General features: G+C 39.0%; 1 protein-coding gene across 8 annotated transcripts in view; it reads left to right on the top strand.

Moving 5' to 3' along the window:
- The window catches only part of PTK2B (protein tyrosine kinase 2 beta), a 97,849-nt gene extending 82,096 nt beyond the window's left edge, over positions 1–15,753 (top strand). For 4 of the 8 annotated variants that reach the window (XM_039345981.1, XM_039345982.1, XM_039345980.1 and 1 more), the window contains 9 exons: positions 884–949; positions 2,592–2,717; positions 7,120–7,266; positions 7,752–7,790; positions 10,520–10,547; positions 10,957–11,012; positions 13,354–13,500; positions 14,209–14,289; positions 15,050–15,753. In XM_039345981.1, the coding sequence (XP_039201915.1) occupies positions 884–949; positions 2,592–2,717; positions 7,120–7,266; positions 7,752–7,790; positions 10,520–10,547; positions 10,957–11,012; positions 13,354–13,500; positions 14,209–14,289; positions 15,050–15,265 (906 nt within the window). In that variant the 3' untranslated portion in view covers positions 15,266–15,753. The remainder of the gene's footprint in view (positions 1–883; positions 950–2,591; positions 2,718–7,119; positions 7,267–7,751; positions 7,791–10,519; positions 10,548–10,956; positions 11,013–13,353; positions 13,501–14,208; positions 14,290–15,049) is intronic. The other 4 variants (XM_039345983.1, XM_039345987.1, XM_039345985.1 and 1 more) reach the window with 4 other exon arrangements.
- Positions 15,754–18,484: the final 2,731 nt, after the last annotated feature.

The raw sequence follows: 18,484 nt of genomic DNA, 5'->3' as shown, positions 1-18,484 counted from the left end.
GTACTTTCATTTCTACATGGAGACCACTTCTGAATGTTGTGCTTGAAGTGGAAAAAAAGTAATTTGGGGCTTTACTGATTAGATTGGTTTGTTGTTATAGAAATGGCTAGTTTATACTGTTACGGAAAAGTAAAAAGTTGATGTTCAATATATATGAGCTGGACTATGATGAAAAACATTTCTCAATGACCATAGAAGACAGTTAAAATTTCTAGAGGAATAAAACCCTAACTCTATTTCTTTTATTTCCTTCCCTTTGTCTTTGACTGTCTGGGGTGGCCATTGTAATGAAATTATATGATTGACATAACTAACACATTAATTTCCTAATTCAACATGCCTGATTTAAAAAGGATATGTTTTTTTACAAAAACTTTCAGATTTAGTCTTACTCCTGGCAACTGCCTGAACAAGTCCCTATAGTTTTCTTGGCAAGATTTTTGGAAGTGGTTTGCCCTTTCCTTCTTCTTAGGGTTAGGAAGAATGTGACCAGCCAAGGTCACCCAGCTGGCTTTGTGCCTAAGGCAGGACTAGAACTCATAAACTCCTGGTTTCTAGCCTGGAACTTAACCACTGCACAAGCTGGTTTTCATTAAGAGATTAATACATATTTAATATTAGTATTGTGAGTGGTCATTTTTGGTTCATGGATTTGATGGAAATGTTTGTATTAAATGTTACACATACTTTTCTGCAGTGTGCATGGAGCGTATATTTGTGCATATTTATAAATATACACTAATTTCGTGCCCATAGATTTGCTGTTTAAAAGGTTGAGGTGAGACACTAAAAGAAGTAAATATAGGAATTATTTCCAGATATGGGACTCTATCCTCCACTGTTACCAACCTTGCTATGTAGTTGTTTTTCTTATTCCTCTTAGCCCAGCAGACCAAAGTACAAGCCACCTCCTCAGACCAATTTACTGGCCCCCAAACTGCAATTCCAGGTAAGATCCAAGAGGTTTCCACATGTTAGTTTTCTTCTATTCACGCTTTCAGAACTGAAGCATCTCTTTTGCAGTTGGCTTTTTCTTGGCTTATGTTTATCATTTCTTCTGAGTTGTTGATAAGCACCACTTTCCTTCCCCCATCCCATTCCCTGCTGGACATGCAGCAGCTGCTTCATGCTTTCCTCTAGAGGTGATTCCAGATGGATGGGATTCCCTACAACTTCCGATTGAGAAACACCATTCATTTATTCTGTCCTGTTTGCTTAAACGTTTTGGTGAAGTGCAAGTAGAGGAAGAAAAGCATATATGAAAGATAGTTATCTGTAGACCCTCAATAAAGCTCTGATAATAGGGCAGGCCAGAGTTAGAGTTAGGCCCCTTTTTATGTGTGTGATGCATGTTTATCAAAAGGGGTAGGGCTTTAATCACATGGTCATAGCCACCATCTTAACCTTTTTTGACCTTCCAGCATGAGAGCATCGTTTCAAAATAAAAACATGGTCCTGTAACTCTCTGCATTTCTAAACCAAGTAATCAACATGATCCTTCAGGGTTTGCATATAAACTTTCAAAATCTTCACCTGCAATTACATCTCAGTTTTAGTTTAATTTAAAAGTTCACCACATTGACTGATCTCACCACTTTATTGTATTACATTTGGCTTATATATCTGATATTTACTTTTGAACGGAGTGCTTCCATTTCTGCAAATATATCACTTTGCTCAAGGTGCACTTGTAAAAATCTAATCAAAATGTTGTATTATTGTATTATTCTTGTCCTTCATTGCGCCTTATGGGCTAGTTATGCTAATTTTAAAGATAATTTATTGCATTTATATCCCCATTTCCGTTTCCATAATGACTGAGCATGCTTGATCTTCATTAGCTTCCCCCCCCCCAGCCATTTATTTATCTGTGTGTTTATATTTGAAAGCATGCAAATGCAAATAGATAAATAGGTACCACTTCTGTGGTAAGGTAACAGTGGAAGTGTCTTTGGACAACACTGACTCCCTCGGCTAGGAAACGGATATGAGCATCACCCCCTAAAGTCAGACACAACTGGACAGGGGAAACTTTACCTTTATCTTATAAAATTTGGTCTATTAGTTTTGCCCATGGATTTTTTTCTTTTTTTGTGAAGAGATTTCAAACATGGACATCTTAAACCTGCTGGTATTCTTTACTGATCTTTTGATGTTTTATTTCCCTATAAAAGGATGGCACATATTTTTCAAGGAAATTGACAAAATGCACTACCCTATACCTGGGAATCTCAGTTTTAAACATTTAAAATGTCAATATATATGAAATTTTAAATGAGACTTTCACAATTGAGAGGAACTGATGGCAAATTAAAATTAAGGTGACTTCCCTTTTCTGAAGTAAAATAAAGGCACCGGACCTGATCAGGATAATTTCTGGTGCTTCTTAATAAGGGTTCTATAATCTGCTTTGAAAAGCTTAAAAAGATTCTCTAGCAAAAAAAAAAAAAAATCTACTGTTGCTCACTTAAATATGGAACAATGTCTTATCTAAATTTTTCTGGAGTGCTTTCTCTGCTCAGTTTGTGTGCCTACTGCTTATGCTGTGTCTATTGTTTTGTGCCCGCTGCCTTTTCCTTCCACCTTCCCAGGTGCCCGAGGGTCTGTGTGCCAGCTCACCAACGCTCACCAGCCCCATCGAGTACCCATCACCTGTCAACTCTCTGCATACCCCACCACTCAACAGACACAATGTCTTCAAGCGCCACAGCATGAGGGTAAGACAAGGCTGGCCAGCTGGCCTCAGACTCAGCCTGAAGACAAATGCAAGATGGCTCCTTCAAGGCTACATTGGTGTGAGTGAGTGAGTGTGTCAATGAATGAGAGAGAGACAGAGAGAGACAGAGAGAGACAGAGACAGAGAGAAGCCTTGGCTGACCTTGGTAGGTTGTTGTCAGACTAGAGAGTTGCAATCTCCCATATACTATATGTTCTATATTTCCTTCAGTGAATTTTCAAGAGAGTTTGCTTCAAGTTAGTAATTTTCAGCCTGATAAAATTGATGAGGAATGTCAGCACAGTAATAAAAAGGAACTGAAATAAGAAAAAAGATGGGGTTTTTATTGATGAAATGGGAAGATATCTCCCCATTATCCTATTTATTTGATTTATATCCTGTCTTTCACTCAGAAGCTTAAAGTGATATGGGTAGCAGCCCCCCTTTTATTTTTCCTCACAGCAACAATATTGTGAAGTAGGTAGGACTGAGAGTAACTGACTGGCCCTAAGTGAATTTCTGTAGCTGAAGATGGACTTGCCACTCTGGGAGGATGGGTCTTACCATTCTGACCAATACCTTAATGACCATCCAGAAGTGCATGGATCATGGCTCAATGGGAGAAGGCAAAGTGTCACTTTAGAATCTCACACAAACCTGATTTATTTATATATTACCTTTCTGAAGACCACCCAACTTCAAAAAGGCTTTCCTTGGTCCTTTGCCTCTTAGCCTTGGGCTCCCCTTTTAACTGATGTACTTTACAGAGTTATTGTAAATTAAGATTACAATATAATGCTAGTGACATGCTGGGTGCTCTCATTTTCTGAAGATAGGTCAAATTACTTGAATTCAAGTTTTACCCCAAGTCACCACAAATACTCTCAAAAATTAAATCTCAAATCCAAATTAGATGAAATGTTTTATGGCTTAATTGGCACACCTACAGCTCCAATAAGAACATTTGTTTCTATGAAGATATTTCCATTGAGATTGCTCTTCTCCCAAAGCTGTCCAGAACAATTAATAAAATGTATAATAACAACATTTTTCAACAACAGCAATAAAACAATAATAATAAATAAATCATTAAAAAATGGACCCCATCCTCCACCATTCCAATCTGACTTGATACTGCCTTCAGGGGAAACTGATAAAACTGTCTCCTGTTGACCAGGAGGCTAATCTAAACAGAGGGGAGGGATCACTTGCTGATTATTTTATTTTTGGAATGAATCATGTTAAGGTTACTTACATGAAATATTTCACACTTCGCTTTCAAAATGAAAAGCAGTGCCCAAGGAAGCAAATCAATATGTTGCTTGGCTTCCTGATAGATTTTGTTATTAGCTTTCCTCCCCTGTTCATCAGGTTCCACCATAGGGTGATTCAGAACTTTTTATGACTGAAATAAAGTACTACCCACCAGCCCTTAAGCTGGCAAAAAGCTACAGTGGTATGAAAATTCCTTCTCCCATTTGTAGCCCCTTGCCTACTACAGGCACACTTGTGGCAATTGATATTGCTGTTACTTACAGTGCACAGAGCATGTTGACAAGAGAGACTGATGCATTCCCCTGACTTCCCTTTCCACACACATCACTAGCCAAGATGAAAACATGTACTATCATTCATCTCAATATGGTGGGAGACAATGAGTTTTGGCAGATGATTAGATAGATGGATTTAGCCATCTGTTCCTCTCCCCAAGTTCACCATACAACTATTCTACCACCATCACTAATTAGCTGCTTAATAGGGGGAAACCATTAATACCAGGAAAGCTAATGGGAGCTTTAAGTTGTCTTTATGGATTGAAGGTGAGATCAAGCCAACATCATGAGGATATGGAAGAAAAAAAGAAGTTGCCAGGATATTTTTACGCCATACTTAGGTGCTAATCTGGAATAGCCCTAAGTATTGTTCAGCTTCAGACCCTGGCCTGCTGGTTTTCTCTGGACTCTAATCCCTTAAGCACTCTATTTTTCACACTTAGACCCTGAGGATCACGTTCTGAAGCTCTAAGACCTGACAACCTGTCTTTCAGTTGAATTATTTTAACATGCACAACTCTACACCAACATGTAACCACTGATATAGATGCACATATCCATTCCTGAATTTAAAAAATAATAATTGATCCTGAGATTGGGTTATGAACTGAATTTTGTGATTAAGATGACAAAAACACAGCTTGAATTTTCATATGCTCAACCTGAGTAGAATGAATCTCCACTGTTGATGGGTTGTCAATTATCAAACTCCCAGATGTCATATGAAAGTTGTCAGATGCATTGGGTGCCAGTATAGTGTAGAGGCTAAGTGTTGGGTTTGGGCAGGGCAACACAAGTTTTAAGTCCTACTTTATTAGAGATTTCTCTGATGAATTCTTCTCAGCCCTATGTACTTCATAAAGCCATTGTTTGGGAGATCCTCTCCTATGTGAGCCCTCTTGAAAAAAGGCAGAATATATCCATGCAATCAGTACATAAATAAGGTGCATCTAGGCCTTTTTCTAGCATTCAAACATTCAAGTACAGATAGATGTAGAAGCCTAAGAACAGACTTTCTTAGGCTTCTACATCCAGTTAAATAAAAAACTGCAAAACCTGTGCCTTGCCTATGAAACATTCTGAAATAACTGCCCTGTTTCCTTTGTCACATTGACAAAAGTTTCAGTCTTTCCCCAAGTTCCTAATATATGTTGCTAGGCAACAAGCAGCCTGGCTCATTCCATAAAGGATGACTAGTTATGAGTCCAGGAGACTAGTTGGCTCCATTTTCATGCATATTGCTAGGTGATACCATTCATTCACCCAAGGTATGGCTGAGGTTCTCTAGCAACAAATGGCCAGAATATAAAAAAAACTCCAATAATGAAGGTGGGTGAGATGGACTAGATAGAACATAAACCTTTGTGGGCTTGTTATGTACAATTGGAAGCAGGCCAAATCATTTAGGAGGTACAGGCAACAAATTAACAGATGTATGTGAGAAGCTGTGCTCTGGAAGGAGGACTTTATCTTGCTTTGTTTTATAGCTATTGTTGTCCTTTGTGCTACTCTTTTTACTGCTTATGCAAATGTTCTTGCCTAATTCGCTTACATGTCTTTTTTATTAATTAGTCCTGCCTAGCCTGCTTTCATTACAGTCCTATCTACTGAGAAAGGTTCTAGAAGGTTCTATTGCCTTATAGGGTTGACATGGGGGGGGGAGGAATGGTTGTGCTTGAAATTGCTATTTCTTTGCCTGTAATGTTGACTCATATAATAATAAATCTTACATAGCCAAGATCTTCTTTTTTTCAGGAAACAAACAATAATAAAAATATATTAAATCAAGAAACATCCAGATGAGTAAATTCATGCTAACCAGATACAACCTTTTTTTTTTTTTCACCTCTATTCCTTCACTTATTTCTGAGCTGTGGCTCTTGGAGACTTTCCTAGAAAAAATTCAAGAAATCCAACACCCTTCAGCCCAGATTTCATTTATGAAGTAAACAAAAAGTGGGGTGTGCCCATAACAAGAAAACGACCAAACATAGGAACAAATATCATTTGAGGAATTGTCCTCAGTGCATTTTAGTTTTCTTTGTTGGGCGAAATGGTTCAGCAATTAAATAGATCCAGAACTGCACGTTGGAACATCCTTCCTCTGCAAATGGAATGACAGACGCTTTTAATCTGCTTTACTGTTAGCAATTTCCGCTGACAAACATATTTGAAGTACATTGGAATTATTTATTGAAGTACTGTTAAAGCCAATTGGCTTTGCTACTTATTTTGCCAAAGGAAAGTGCTACAGAATGCTCATAAAAGGTTGTACTCCATTTTGTTTTGGTATGATTCCAGAATTTATTTGGATTTTAGACTAATTAAACTTTCAATGTATCCTTTAAATTCCCCCAATTCTCCTTTTTTTTCTTAAACTCTGAAAGTCAGATCAATCTTAATCTTTCCCATATTATGCTCCCTGTAAAAGCTACTCAGCATTTTCTTCCTACCCCTTCAAAAATGGCTATCTAGAACTGCAGGTTGTCCCTCGTCCCTCTGAGGGCCAAAACCTCTGCAGTGAGATATTGTTAGGCTTCTCTCTCTGTGAGCTGCAAAAATGTTGATGACCACTAGATAGCAGCAAAGAGATACAGAAAAATCTGTATCTACCATGTAGTGGTCATCAACATTTTTGCAGCCCAAATATGGTAGCCTGAATGACCTTTCTATTTCAGCTGACCCCTCCCTGAAATTCATATCAAAATCATATCTCATCGCTTTATCTTCTGGCTCACTTGTGTCCCAATCCCTAAGGTAATTTGTAGGACTGGTAACCAAGTAGAGATCTGGAAGTACTATCTCAGGAAAAAGGCCTCTCATTTTCTATTCTTTTCCTTCTTTTCTAAGGAGGAGGATTTCCTTAGGCCCAGTAGCCGGGAAGAAGCCCAGAAACTGTGGGAGATGGAACGGGCTAAAATGCGTCAGCTCCTCGATAAACAGCAGAAGCAGATGGTGGAAGACTATCAGTGGCTTCGGCAGGAAGAAAAAGCTTTGGTCAGTGAGTGAAAGAGGCAGAACAGAACCATTGGGAAAATAAGATTTGTTACCTTCCAGCTAAACAATCTTACTAAATTCAGGGAAGGTTGTTTCACATAACACAGTCCTTTTGTTGTTTCTGGTAGAAACCAAAGGAGATTGGGTGGGAGAGTTATACAGTGCTGAAAAACCAGCAGTAGGACCCATATGGAGAAGCTTAAAATAGCTAGTGTGGAACTACTTAAGAGACATTTTCTTCCTTTTTGTAGATCAGCCTTCTAGGGGTTCCAAATAGCAAAGCTTGGTTTTTCTTCTATTCAGACTGAGATTTATCATTTCTTTAAATGGGTTCTCTTGGGTTGAAAGCTAGGTTTTGCAGCTTTAGGTGCTCCAGGTTTCACCTTGAATGGCAAGTTATTTCTTCATTCAGTACATCACTCAAAATACTTGTTTATTATTATTATTATTATTATTATTGATTTTGCCCCTCTTCTCTATCACAGGACCCCATGGCTTCTGTGAAGAGCAATTCTTCCCCCCCAGTAAGTTTACTCAAAGGGCCACTTTTTCTGGCATCACGGCCCAACCTCTGCTCTCTGCACTCTTTCGTAGTGTTTATTTCTTCTGCTGAGAATTTCAAAACCAGATAAAGTCTGAAAAACAGTCATAGAAATTAGCCAGTCACTAAATCAAATTATCATGGGTATAAAATGCAACAAAATATCCAAATTCTTTTCACACAAAACAGCCTAAAGGATGTTTATTATTTTGATTCAGCAGCAGGGTCTCCTTCTCTGCATTTCCCCTATTTAAAAGTGTATTTTCCAAAACTATAAGCACCTAAATAAATAGATCTTACTTTTTTCACTATTGGTGAGAAGTATGCAGGTCTGGAAATATATAAATAATTAATATAAGGATGCAGGTCTGAACATATATAAATAAACCATTAATATATTCAATAATATTAGACTTGCTTTTATGCAGAACTGTGGTTATTAGCATAAATGTTTGTGAAATTGTGCACTTTGTGCCAGCTTGTAAAAATAACTTGCAAATTGATGTACAGTGTAAGGTAGCAAATTTATGACTGAAAGTACAAAACTACCGTAAATGCCGGCGAATAAGACGACTTCCGCGAGCGCTGAAATCGGCGCCAAAGACGGGGGTCGTCTTATACGCCGAGTCGTCTTATACGCCGGAAATACTGGTAGTTTCCGGCGTATAAGATGACATTCTAGGAATGTGGCCCAGCTATAAAGACGGGGGTCGTCTTATACGCCGGGTCGCCTAATACGACGGCATATACGGTAAGTTGTTTTAAATAGGACACAAATATTGTTCTGTATGGTTTTCTCTTCATGATGCCCATAATCTGCTTCTCAATTTTTATTATTTCTTGCTTTTAAAGTGTAAGCCACCCAGAGGTATTTAGCTGGGCAGCCTCTAAATTAATTAACTGAATTAAACAGAGAAATCTACCAACTGCTGTCCTTAACTTGTTCCACATTAGAACAGTAAGGACAGCACCATTTGCTGGCCATGTGTCTATGGAGATTCTCAGAAATCCAGGTCATGGTTGTCCCAAAAGTGCTTTTTCAAAAGACAACGGGACTTTGTTTTTTTCCTTGAAGATGTTTCATTTCTCATTCAAGAAACTTCCTCAGCAAAAGCTTCTTCAGCTTCTTCTTGCTGGCCATAATTTTCAAAAATATAATAGGAAATTGGAGGTGAGGGGAACTTAATTTATGTTGGCATACTTTTCTGCCAGCTCACAAATAAAAAAAAGTAACATCATGCCTTGAGCAATCTTCCCAGATCAATATGGAGTCAGGTTTTTTTTTTCTGTAAACTTTCTGGAGAATTAGGTTTTAGAATCAGATTTTCAACCAGCTCCTCCAAAGAACCAATGCCTTCTGTCCCAATTTGGCACGGTTTTCAACTGTCCTTCAAACTTTCTTTAAGTTCCCCCTGTCAATTATATAAGCTATAGTTCAGACAAGTTCGTGCACAAGTCCTGAGCTAACACTTTTGTGAAATAAGCCACTTGTTTAATAGTACATCCAAATACAAGCCAATCCATTTCATAATGAGATGTAATTATGAACTTTTTCAGCATTGCAATTTAAAAGTTTTACAGTTAAACAAGTTTTGACCTAGGGTCATAAAATGCTTTTTGAGGGATGCATCTCTGTATAACTGCATACAACACTGAATATAGTGCTAATTCGCTCACCTTACACCCAAATGGGTAGAGAAACAAATCTCATACACTGAGAGTAAACCTAGTGGTTAGAATACAATAGTACTTCTGCTGACTGCTGACTGCCAGCAGTTCGGCAGTTCGATTCTCACCAGCTCAAGGTTGACTCAGCTTTCCATCCTTCCGAGGTTGGTAGAATGAGGATCCAGATTGTTGGGGACAATATGCTGACTGCCTAAACCACTTAGAGAGGGCTGTAAAACACTGTGAAGCAGTATATAAGTGCTATTACTATTGCTATTGTAAGTCAAGGACTACCTGTGTTTACTTTATTTTTAAATACCTTTTTCTTTCATTTTTGTTCCTAATACAGCAGTTCACAATCTCACTCAAGACTTGTTACATGTAATGGACTCTCCTTTATCCCTCCATATTTACTGCCAAACCACCCTTTGCTGTTATTCGGTGTTTCTCAACCTTGGCAACTTAAAAGTGCCTGGACTTCAACTCCCAGAATTCCTCAGTTGGTACGGGTTTGGGATACTGAAGTCCATGCATCTTAAAGATTGCCAGGGTTGAGAAACACTGCTGTAGTTCCTAGAACTTCCCAGTTCTTTTGAGGGTAAACTTCAAGGCTGCAATACAATGGTACTTGTTTACTGAAGCATTGTTACACTGCTGTTTTGGGAGCTGTGAAGCTTTGCTTGACTTCTGACAAGTGGGAACTGTGGGGCTTTGCTTGACTTTTCTTCCTTCCTTCTCTCCAACATCAACTTCCCAATGGTTTATGTGGCCATTGCTTTATCCTCCATTGAAGGAAAAGGAAAGCTCTTTTTACTGATGCGAAAAATGTGTTCCATTCCATATAAAAGAGGGGTCCAGATAAGCTGCCTAGAAGTGTGTGATCTGTCTCTAATGCGTCAAACTTCCAAATAACTTCTCTGCTTGGTGGACTAGGATTTCAATCCTTGGAAAGCTGGAACTTCCTTATGAAGCCTTTGTGTAGCATTTTGCTACAGGCATGAAAGGGTTTATTTATTTTATTTTGTTTTGTTTTATTCTTTTCAGAAACTGCCAGAGAAGGAGACAAGCTACAGTGAGTATCTCTCCCAGGCTGACTGTTCTTCATAAACTATTGTTATCTATTCTTTTTGTCTATTTTCCATTGATTCTGTGTATTTTGCCTCTCCTTCTGTACAGTGACGGATGTTTATGCCAGTGGTTTTCAAATTTGACAAGTTTAAGATATGGGAATATAAGCTAGGGAATTCTGAGAGTTGTAGCCTGCTCATCTTAAAGTTGCCAAGTTTGAAAAACATTGCCCTATGGGCTGCAAAGTGTAATATATGTGTGTATATAATCTATTAACTGGTTAATTAAAAACAGGAGGATGTTTTCTTTTTAAAGAAATCTTTCAACACTTCATAGCTGTGCTACAATAATATTATGATGCTCACAATGTTGTTGATAATAATAATAATAATTTCTTTTGTTTCTCTTTATTGATGGCTTAGCTGAGTTTACAGGACCACCCAAAAAGCCACCCAGGTTTGGACCACAGGTACATAATTGGTGCTTATTTTTACTATCTATTTCTTCTTAATCTTGCAAGTTGGAAAGTGTTTTCCCCCTCCTTATGTCAAGTCCTAGGAAGATCAGGAAATCCAGGCAGTTCAAATGAGTATAAAAATTTATTGCAAGCTTAAGCTTGCTACAAGAATCTGAATTACTAATGGGCCAAGCAATTTGGCGGTAGATAAGAGTCAAAGGAATTCAAAGTGGGCTGGACTTAGATCTCTTGTGAGTGCAAAAGTACTCATGGCTGATAACGCAGTTTCAGCCTGGTCATCTCCTATACCCTCAGTTTCAGCCTGGTCATCTCCTATACCCTGCCTTTACATTCTAGAGAATTAGAGAAAGTTAATTTTGAAATGCTTTCTCAAAATGCATTACTGGTTTAGACTCAGATTTCAACTATTAGACATTGTCCAGGCTATAGTTCTTCCTCCTCTCTCAAAATTATTCACAGCCCATTACATTTACAGTCCCAGCCTTGTTTTTCTATTAATATACTGTGTTTCCCTGAAAATAAAACTCACCTCCAAAATAAGCACTAGCCTGATTTTTTGGGGTGGGCCTAATATAAGCCCTACCCCAAAAATAAGCCTGAGCGGGTGAACATGGCCAGCACAAACGGCGGCAAGCACATGGTGGCCAACAGAGTCCAGCAGCACCCACAGCCTGCCTGCCCCTTAGCACAGCGCAGGTAAGTCTGAGCGCGGAGGCAGAGGCAGGGGGAGGCAGGCGATCCAGACACACCATGCACTTTTCGCCCAGAGGGAGACTGGAAGCTTTGTCTGCTTGTGAATGGGATGCTTGGAGATGGAGCGAATCACTCAGTTTCTAAGCACCCCATTTGCAAGCAGACGAAGCTTCCAGCCTCCCTCTGGGTGAAAAGTGTTTGGATGCCTATGGGGCACTTGGGGCAGCTCCACCCCCTCCCCCACCTGCCTCACCTCATGGTGACAGCAGGGTGTGGCGAGCCATATGGCCTCCTGCCATGAGCAGATGCAGCGGCCACACAAGCTCCTGCTGGACTGGGCTGTTGATGCTGCCGCCGCAAGGCAAGGCAAGTATCGGGGAAAAAAATAAAACATCCCCCGAAAATAAGACCTACTGCCTCTTTTGAAAACAAAATAAGACCGGGTCTTATTTTCGAGGAAACATGGTAACACTGAGGGACCAAACATAAGAGAGACACAAAGGTTTCAGAGAGGAACCTTGCACCATGCATGGATGCTCTAAAGCTCCTTTCCTTGTAATGCTGAGATGTATGATATAATGGTATGTGAGAAAGAGCTTGGAAGATGGGATGAAGAGATGCTGCTTAGGGGACAGCCAGATAAGAGACAGCATAGTCCACAAAGCAAGAGGCTTAGGAGGGACCCTTCCTAGTTTTTAAGGCTGTAAAAGTGATGGTGGGAGAAGTTTTACTCTCAGACTTAAAAGATTTTGTTACTATAACTTTTCAGTAAAGTAGAATTGGTTTTCCTGATTGTGTTTCCTTTCTGGTCTACCTGGTAAGGCTGACCTATCCAATGAGAAATTCAGCATGGTCACTGCCCCTGCTTTCCCTGTGTTTGTTTTGTGTGTGGTGTCTGTGTCTTGTAGCTTTGCTGCCAGTTCCAGGGGAAGTGTCTTATGCACACACAGGCTAGGAGAGCATTTAAAGCACTTGCTACTACCCTTTCAGAGAACACAACTCCTTCTAAGCTTTGAGCATGAACTCTCTCTCCTACACATATTTTGGATGCATGCTCGATAGTTAGTTTTACGCACTTTTTTATTTGTTTCTGTTTTTTTATAGTATTTTTTTTCTTGAATCTGTATTTTAATCTTGGAAACAAATAAAAATTTATACAAAAATAGAGGGAGGGAAGGACTCTTTCTTTATGCCAAAAATTCTTGCAAAGTGCCCACCCCAGTCTAGTGAACCCTGACCAAAAAAGAACTGGTGCAAAAATGAGCTACCAGAGGAAGTGATATTAACATGCTTGGAGGAACCTCAGAATTGGTAAAAGTCCAATAGCATCTTTAAAAATCTGTACATCTAAAGAGAAAAAATTAAAATCCTGATAGGTGGTATTGAATATGCTTATTAGTATGGACATTAGGTATCAGTTAGAAATGAAATGCAGACTTTATTCTGGTAGATGTTCTATTGCATTTCTAATTGTTATTTTATGTCACTTTGAAAGCCTTCCAGAATCCAAAGTCTACCTTACATGGTAATAAAATAAGTAAAAAGGGGGATTAGCAAGACTGATAAGTAATAAGGAAGAGGAATGCTTCTGGGTTGGGGGAATGCTGGTTGGAGAGTACCCGTGTACCCTCTTTTTCAGATGTCTCTGCAGCCAGCTCCCACAGCCAATCTCGATCGAACAGACGATCCCGTGTATAGCGATGTCATGGGGCTGGTGAAGGCTGTCCTGCGGCTGAAGAATGAAGTCAGCAACCATCCACCTGAGCGATATATTCTGGTTGTTAAGGTAATACAGTATGACTTTTACTTCACCCAACCCTGAACAAGTTCTCAGAATGGTATCTGTCCCAGGAAAGAAAGCAGTGAGATGTATAGCACGAAATGAGACTGCCCTCAAGTAGAAACCAATCTAAGCCCATGCATTAAGAGAGGTGAGAATTAACAGGAAGGGACAAGCAAAGAATCCAGTTGCTGGGACTAAGTAATAGGCAGTTGCCATGGTAGCCTGCTAGGATTTATAAAGTTGGTATTATCATTATATTGATATTCCTTTAGGAAGTGCCAGTTAGAGTTGGCTGAGTTAAAAGAATCATTAAGGCAATAGGGAGTGTAAGAAAGGCCTATCAGAAGCTCAGAAAAACCACACAGGTGAGCTGAACATATGCTGTAGGCAGGGGAGTGTCAAAATTTATTCAGGTCTCATAGCTGCCAATAACCCAAAAAAATCTAGACTCAAATCAAAAGGCAAAGCTGTAGTCATAGAAAATTGATGGTGACCTAAAGAATATTTATTTGTGTTTTTTTTTTTTCAGTCTTTCACAGAACTCAAAGTTCTGATAGGATTCTGCAAAAAAAAAAAACCTACTCTAGGCAATTATTTTCTAGAATGCATCTTCCATTCGTGCAAGTTCTCTGTCTAATTGGAACCTTTATGCGAAGAACCAAAACAGCTCAGAGAATTTTCACATTACATTATGACTTCTTCCTTTTGTAGGATGTAGGTCTTTCTCTTCGAAAACTCATTGGGAGTGTGGATGACATCCTTCCTGCTCTACCTGCATCCTCACGCACAGAGGTGAATCTTGCTCAACAATAAATCTTTCTGATTCCTAAGTGAGACCATCCCTTTTAAAACTCAAGAATGATCAGAAATGGGCCTGCCAACCTTGGCTAATTTATGGCAAGAGATTGTGGCCAATTATAAGAATAATTTGTTTGAAATCCTATATCTACTAGTCCATGTAGAATGCAAAAACTGAAATGAGTTTGCTTGGCCTGCAGAAGGTCCAAGATTCAATACTTGATATCATCTCTTTAAAGCAGGGGTCCTCAACCTTGGCAACTTTAAGACTTGTGGACTTGTGGGAGTTGAAGTCCACAAGTCTTAAAGTTGCCAAGGTTGAGGACCCCTGCTTTAAAGAAATGAGATAACCTTTTATCCAAGATTTAGAAGGGACTTATTCTGAGAGTCAGTAACATCACCAGAAGATACTTAGATGGTATATGTAAAACTAATGCTTATCAGAATAGACAACACTAAGTTGCCAGCTTTGCAACAGTCTTTTGCCTCAGCATCAAGAAGCTTTTAATATGCTGATAGTATTTCATAGTTGAGGCTCTGTTTGTTAATTTATTTTGAAATAGTTAACGAAATATCCTTTTGCATTTTGAATGTATTACTTTTTTCCTAAAAGCCAAAGCAAATAAATACGGAATCAGGTGTTTTTCTGCAAAACAGTTAATTGGGGTTGACTCAAAACACCCTATTAAAATTGGCCTTGAAATAATACTGGATTTAATTGCCACTTACCTATGTGTGTGTTTTCCATTGGCAGATTGAGGGTACCCAGAAGCTCCTAAATAAGGACCTTGCAGAACTGATCAACAAGATGCGTCTGGCTCAGCAGAACGCTATGACCTCATTGAGCGAGGAATGCAAGCGCCAGATGTTAACGGCTTCACATACTCTGGCTGTGGATGCAAAGAATCTCCTGGATGCTGTAGACCAAGCCAAGATGCGAGCCAACCTTGTGAAGGTCTCCTTTGAGTGATCAAGAGGGCTGACTTACAGTTTTTTTAAATATCCCTCCACAACTTTCACATCCTCTCCCCCATCCTGCCTCACCAAAAACTGCTTGTGTCTTTGATTTTGTCACGTCTGTCTTCTGAGAGCAATGGAGAAGCCATGTTCAGGGCGAGGAAGAGACTTTTTCCCCCCAGGGTTCTATGGACAATGCTACTAAGGGGTGCTGTGCATGATAGGATCCTAGTCCCAAGATGAGGATTCTTTCAACCAAACTTTGAACTCTGGATTGCACCAGCAGTCCCATCGTAGAAAGTGACTTCTGAATATATTCTGCTTCCTTTGACAGGCAGTACCTCTGGCATCAAGTGATACAGTCTGTCTCACTGGTGAACAAAGGCAGGGGTGGGTGGGGCAGCTTGTGAGCCTTTACACTGTTCTCAGGATAAGCCAAAAAATGACGATGTAGAAAGCCTAGTGAGAGGGAATATGTTTGCTAGGTCTTGCTACATCTATTTTGATCTGGGGATGCTGGTTCCTCAGAAGAAACTGTTTGCATCTTGCTGTGTTGTATAGAAACATATATTTAATGGCCATATCTGACTGTGTGCACCCTCCCTAAATCTAGCCTCATTTATTGAATTTCTGAACCAGTGAATAGATCATTACACAGATCCAAATGTATAAAGCCATAAGAAGTACGTCAGGGTTTAATAAGTTGGAGGTGTTTCTTTTGTAAGCATTAACTTGAAAAGTTGCTTGTAGCCACAACAGTCTTTCTGTTTTTTTTAGGTATATATTTTAGATGCAAATGACATTAGCTGCGGTGTGCTTGTACATATCTTTCTTCCCCTTATGAATATAGATCAAACACAGATCTGATCCCATATTTGCTACTGAATTATAATTTGAAAAGAAAGATGTTATGTCTCATAAATATGGGACTTCAATTTTGCTACTGAAGTTGACGTTTTTGTTGAAAACAATCATGTTTTGAAGGACTAGAAGCCATTAATATATTTGTAATTCTATTGTCTTGAATGCAAGTATCTCATTCCTGGGAGAGAATTAGGGATGGGGGGGGGAAGGGGAATCTGGAAAAGGTGCCTAAGAAATTGGGACTGGAAAAGGTGCCTAAGAAATTGACAAGGTATTTATATTTCTTGACCTACGTAAGGTCAGCACAGTTTATCCATACTTCTTCATATTATCTTTATGTGTTTAAAAAAAAACAAGTTTAGAACACTTTGTTTGCTATGTGAGTTTTGACCAGAAAATTAAAGCAATGTGGTTTATTTTGCCTGAGATAAATTAAATATAAAGCTCCAGTGGCTGATATTCCATTTCTTCATCACAAAGAACACTTTTTCTTAGTTAAAGATCTGATGTGGTGTTATAATGCAGTTTGCAGGTTTGGCCCCTGACATTTTACAGTTGAAAATCCTCTACAGCTGGGAGGACTCCCTGACTGCAATCTGGAGAACTATAGCTGATGTAATCAATTCTACTCTAGGCTGTCACACAAAGAACTTGATAGCTACCATATGCAACAGTAAAGTAGCTACATTGATTAGAGTAATGTAGTGGCCACTCCATACAAATTTTCTTGGGACTTCAGCCTATTACAACTTCCACTCTGTTGAAAGAGCCAAGCTACTTCTGTTTCAAACATCTCATATGTAGCCTGCTTGTGATACTTTGCTACATTCACTAGATTCACAGAGAATTACAATATAGGTCTCAAACTGCAGATCCAATGATTTTCTGAAGGCCATACATTGTACCCTAGCCCAAATGCAAGGAAGTATGTATGTTACTTCTGACTCCAATGCAAAATTCTCAAAGCAGATAGCAAAACTGCACAAAAACACATATGACTCTAATTAAGGGTCAAGAAAATGCAAAGGCAAGGGAAAAACAATTAAAACAAAATTGATTATGCTGGATGTTTTTAAAAACGTTGTATATTCACTTGCTGTTGGAAACCCCATGGCAATTTATTGATTCTTACAAATACTCTGCATGATGGGTAGTTTGTGGGCATTTTTCCAATGCTTGAGGGTGTTTTAAAAAGGGAAATCAATGACTTAATCACCCCTTCAAAAACAAAAACAAAAAAACCCTCTGAGCTTTTTTCTAAGCTTGCCAGGGTGAAATGTATTAAAGGAATAACATTTATAGTTCCTTGATGCCTCATAAAACAAATGAAACACTGTTGATTTTAATGACAGGAGCTTACTATTCACCTATGTCCACTGTCCCAAATCTTTTAAAGTAGCTCCAAAATCCTGCATTATGGCTTAGTGTTATATATGAACCAAGCCCAAAAATGATTAAATTGGCTGTATGGATCCCCATGTGCTTGCATCTCATCAAGGGAGATGGGTTGTACCGCCAAGTACACAATTCAAGTGAAAATTTTGATAACAGAGACAAGATTACTCACCCAGAACAGGGTTCTCAATCAAAAATACAAATTCTACTTTCTGAAGTTTTGTAAAAGCAGCATTTTAAAAATTTGATTGCAAAGATGTTATTCTAGCCCCAATACTGCAGTCCAATGAGTCAGTAAAATGATTTGCAAACTTTTTATGATCAGTGGTTGGCTTACAACTATCACAGATTGCACACACACTGCTAGTCTTTGTCTTCTGTGAGTCCATCCATTTTGCCTAACAAAGAGGAGCTGAGGCTACCGATACCGATACCGGGACTCCTGGTAAGCCATCAAGAATCACAATTTGTCAGAAGAAGGAACTGTAGCAAAGGGAAAATCAATGGTCACTAGCCAAAAAGAAGGGTATTCTCTCCATCCACCCATTCTGTGATATTTGCAAACATTTTTTTTGCCTGCAGTTCAAAGCAGAATCTCAATAGTTACTCCATTTTCTATAACTACCAACTGTATGCATTCCTCATGCTCATAGTTTTTTTGAAGGACAGAATAGGATATTCTGAAAACCCGGTTTTAAAACTTTGTTCTTGCCCCCACAGATTTACAGAGATGTGTATAACAAGAAAGAGGAAGCCTACAGGCAAATTATACAGGGACATCTTTGTCTCTTAACATCCTACGAAAAGAGGGTGCTTGGTGTGATTTAAACAGGAGACTTTGCACACCTGAAACTTCTGTGCTTCACAGACAAAAAATTGGCCACATCCAATAGGACTCATATCTGAAAATCTGCATCAATGAATGGATCAGCTAATTTTCATGCAGGAAGGCAATGATATATACATCATTCAT

This window comes from Crotalus tigris, unplaced genomic scaffold, assembly GCF_016545835.1.
Source record: "Crotalus tigris isolate CLP2741 ecotype Arizona unplaced genomic scaffold, ASM1654583v1 scf7180000017987.690289119674:8195010, whole genome shotgun sequence".
Lineage (NCBI taxonomy): Eukaryota > Metazoa > Chordata > Lepidosauria > Squamata > Viperidae > Crotalus > Crotalus tigris.
This window is presented reverse-complemented; position numbering and strand designations above follow the sequence as displayed.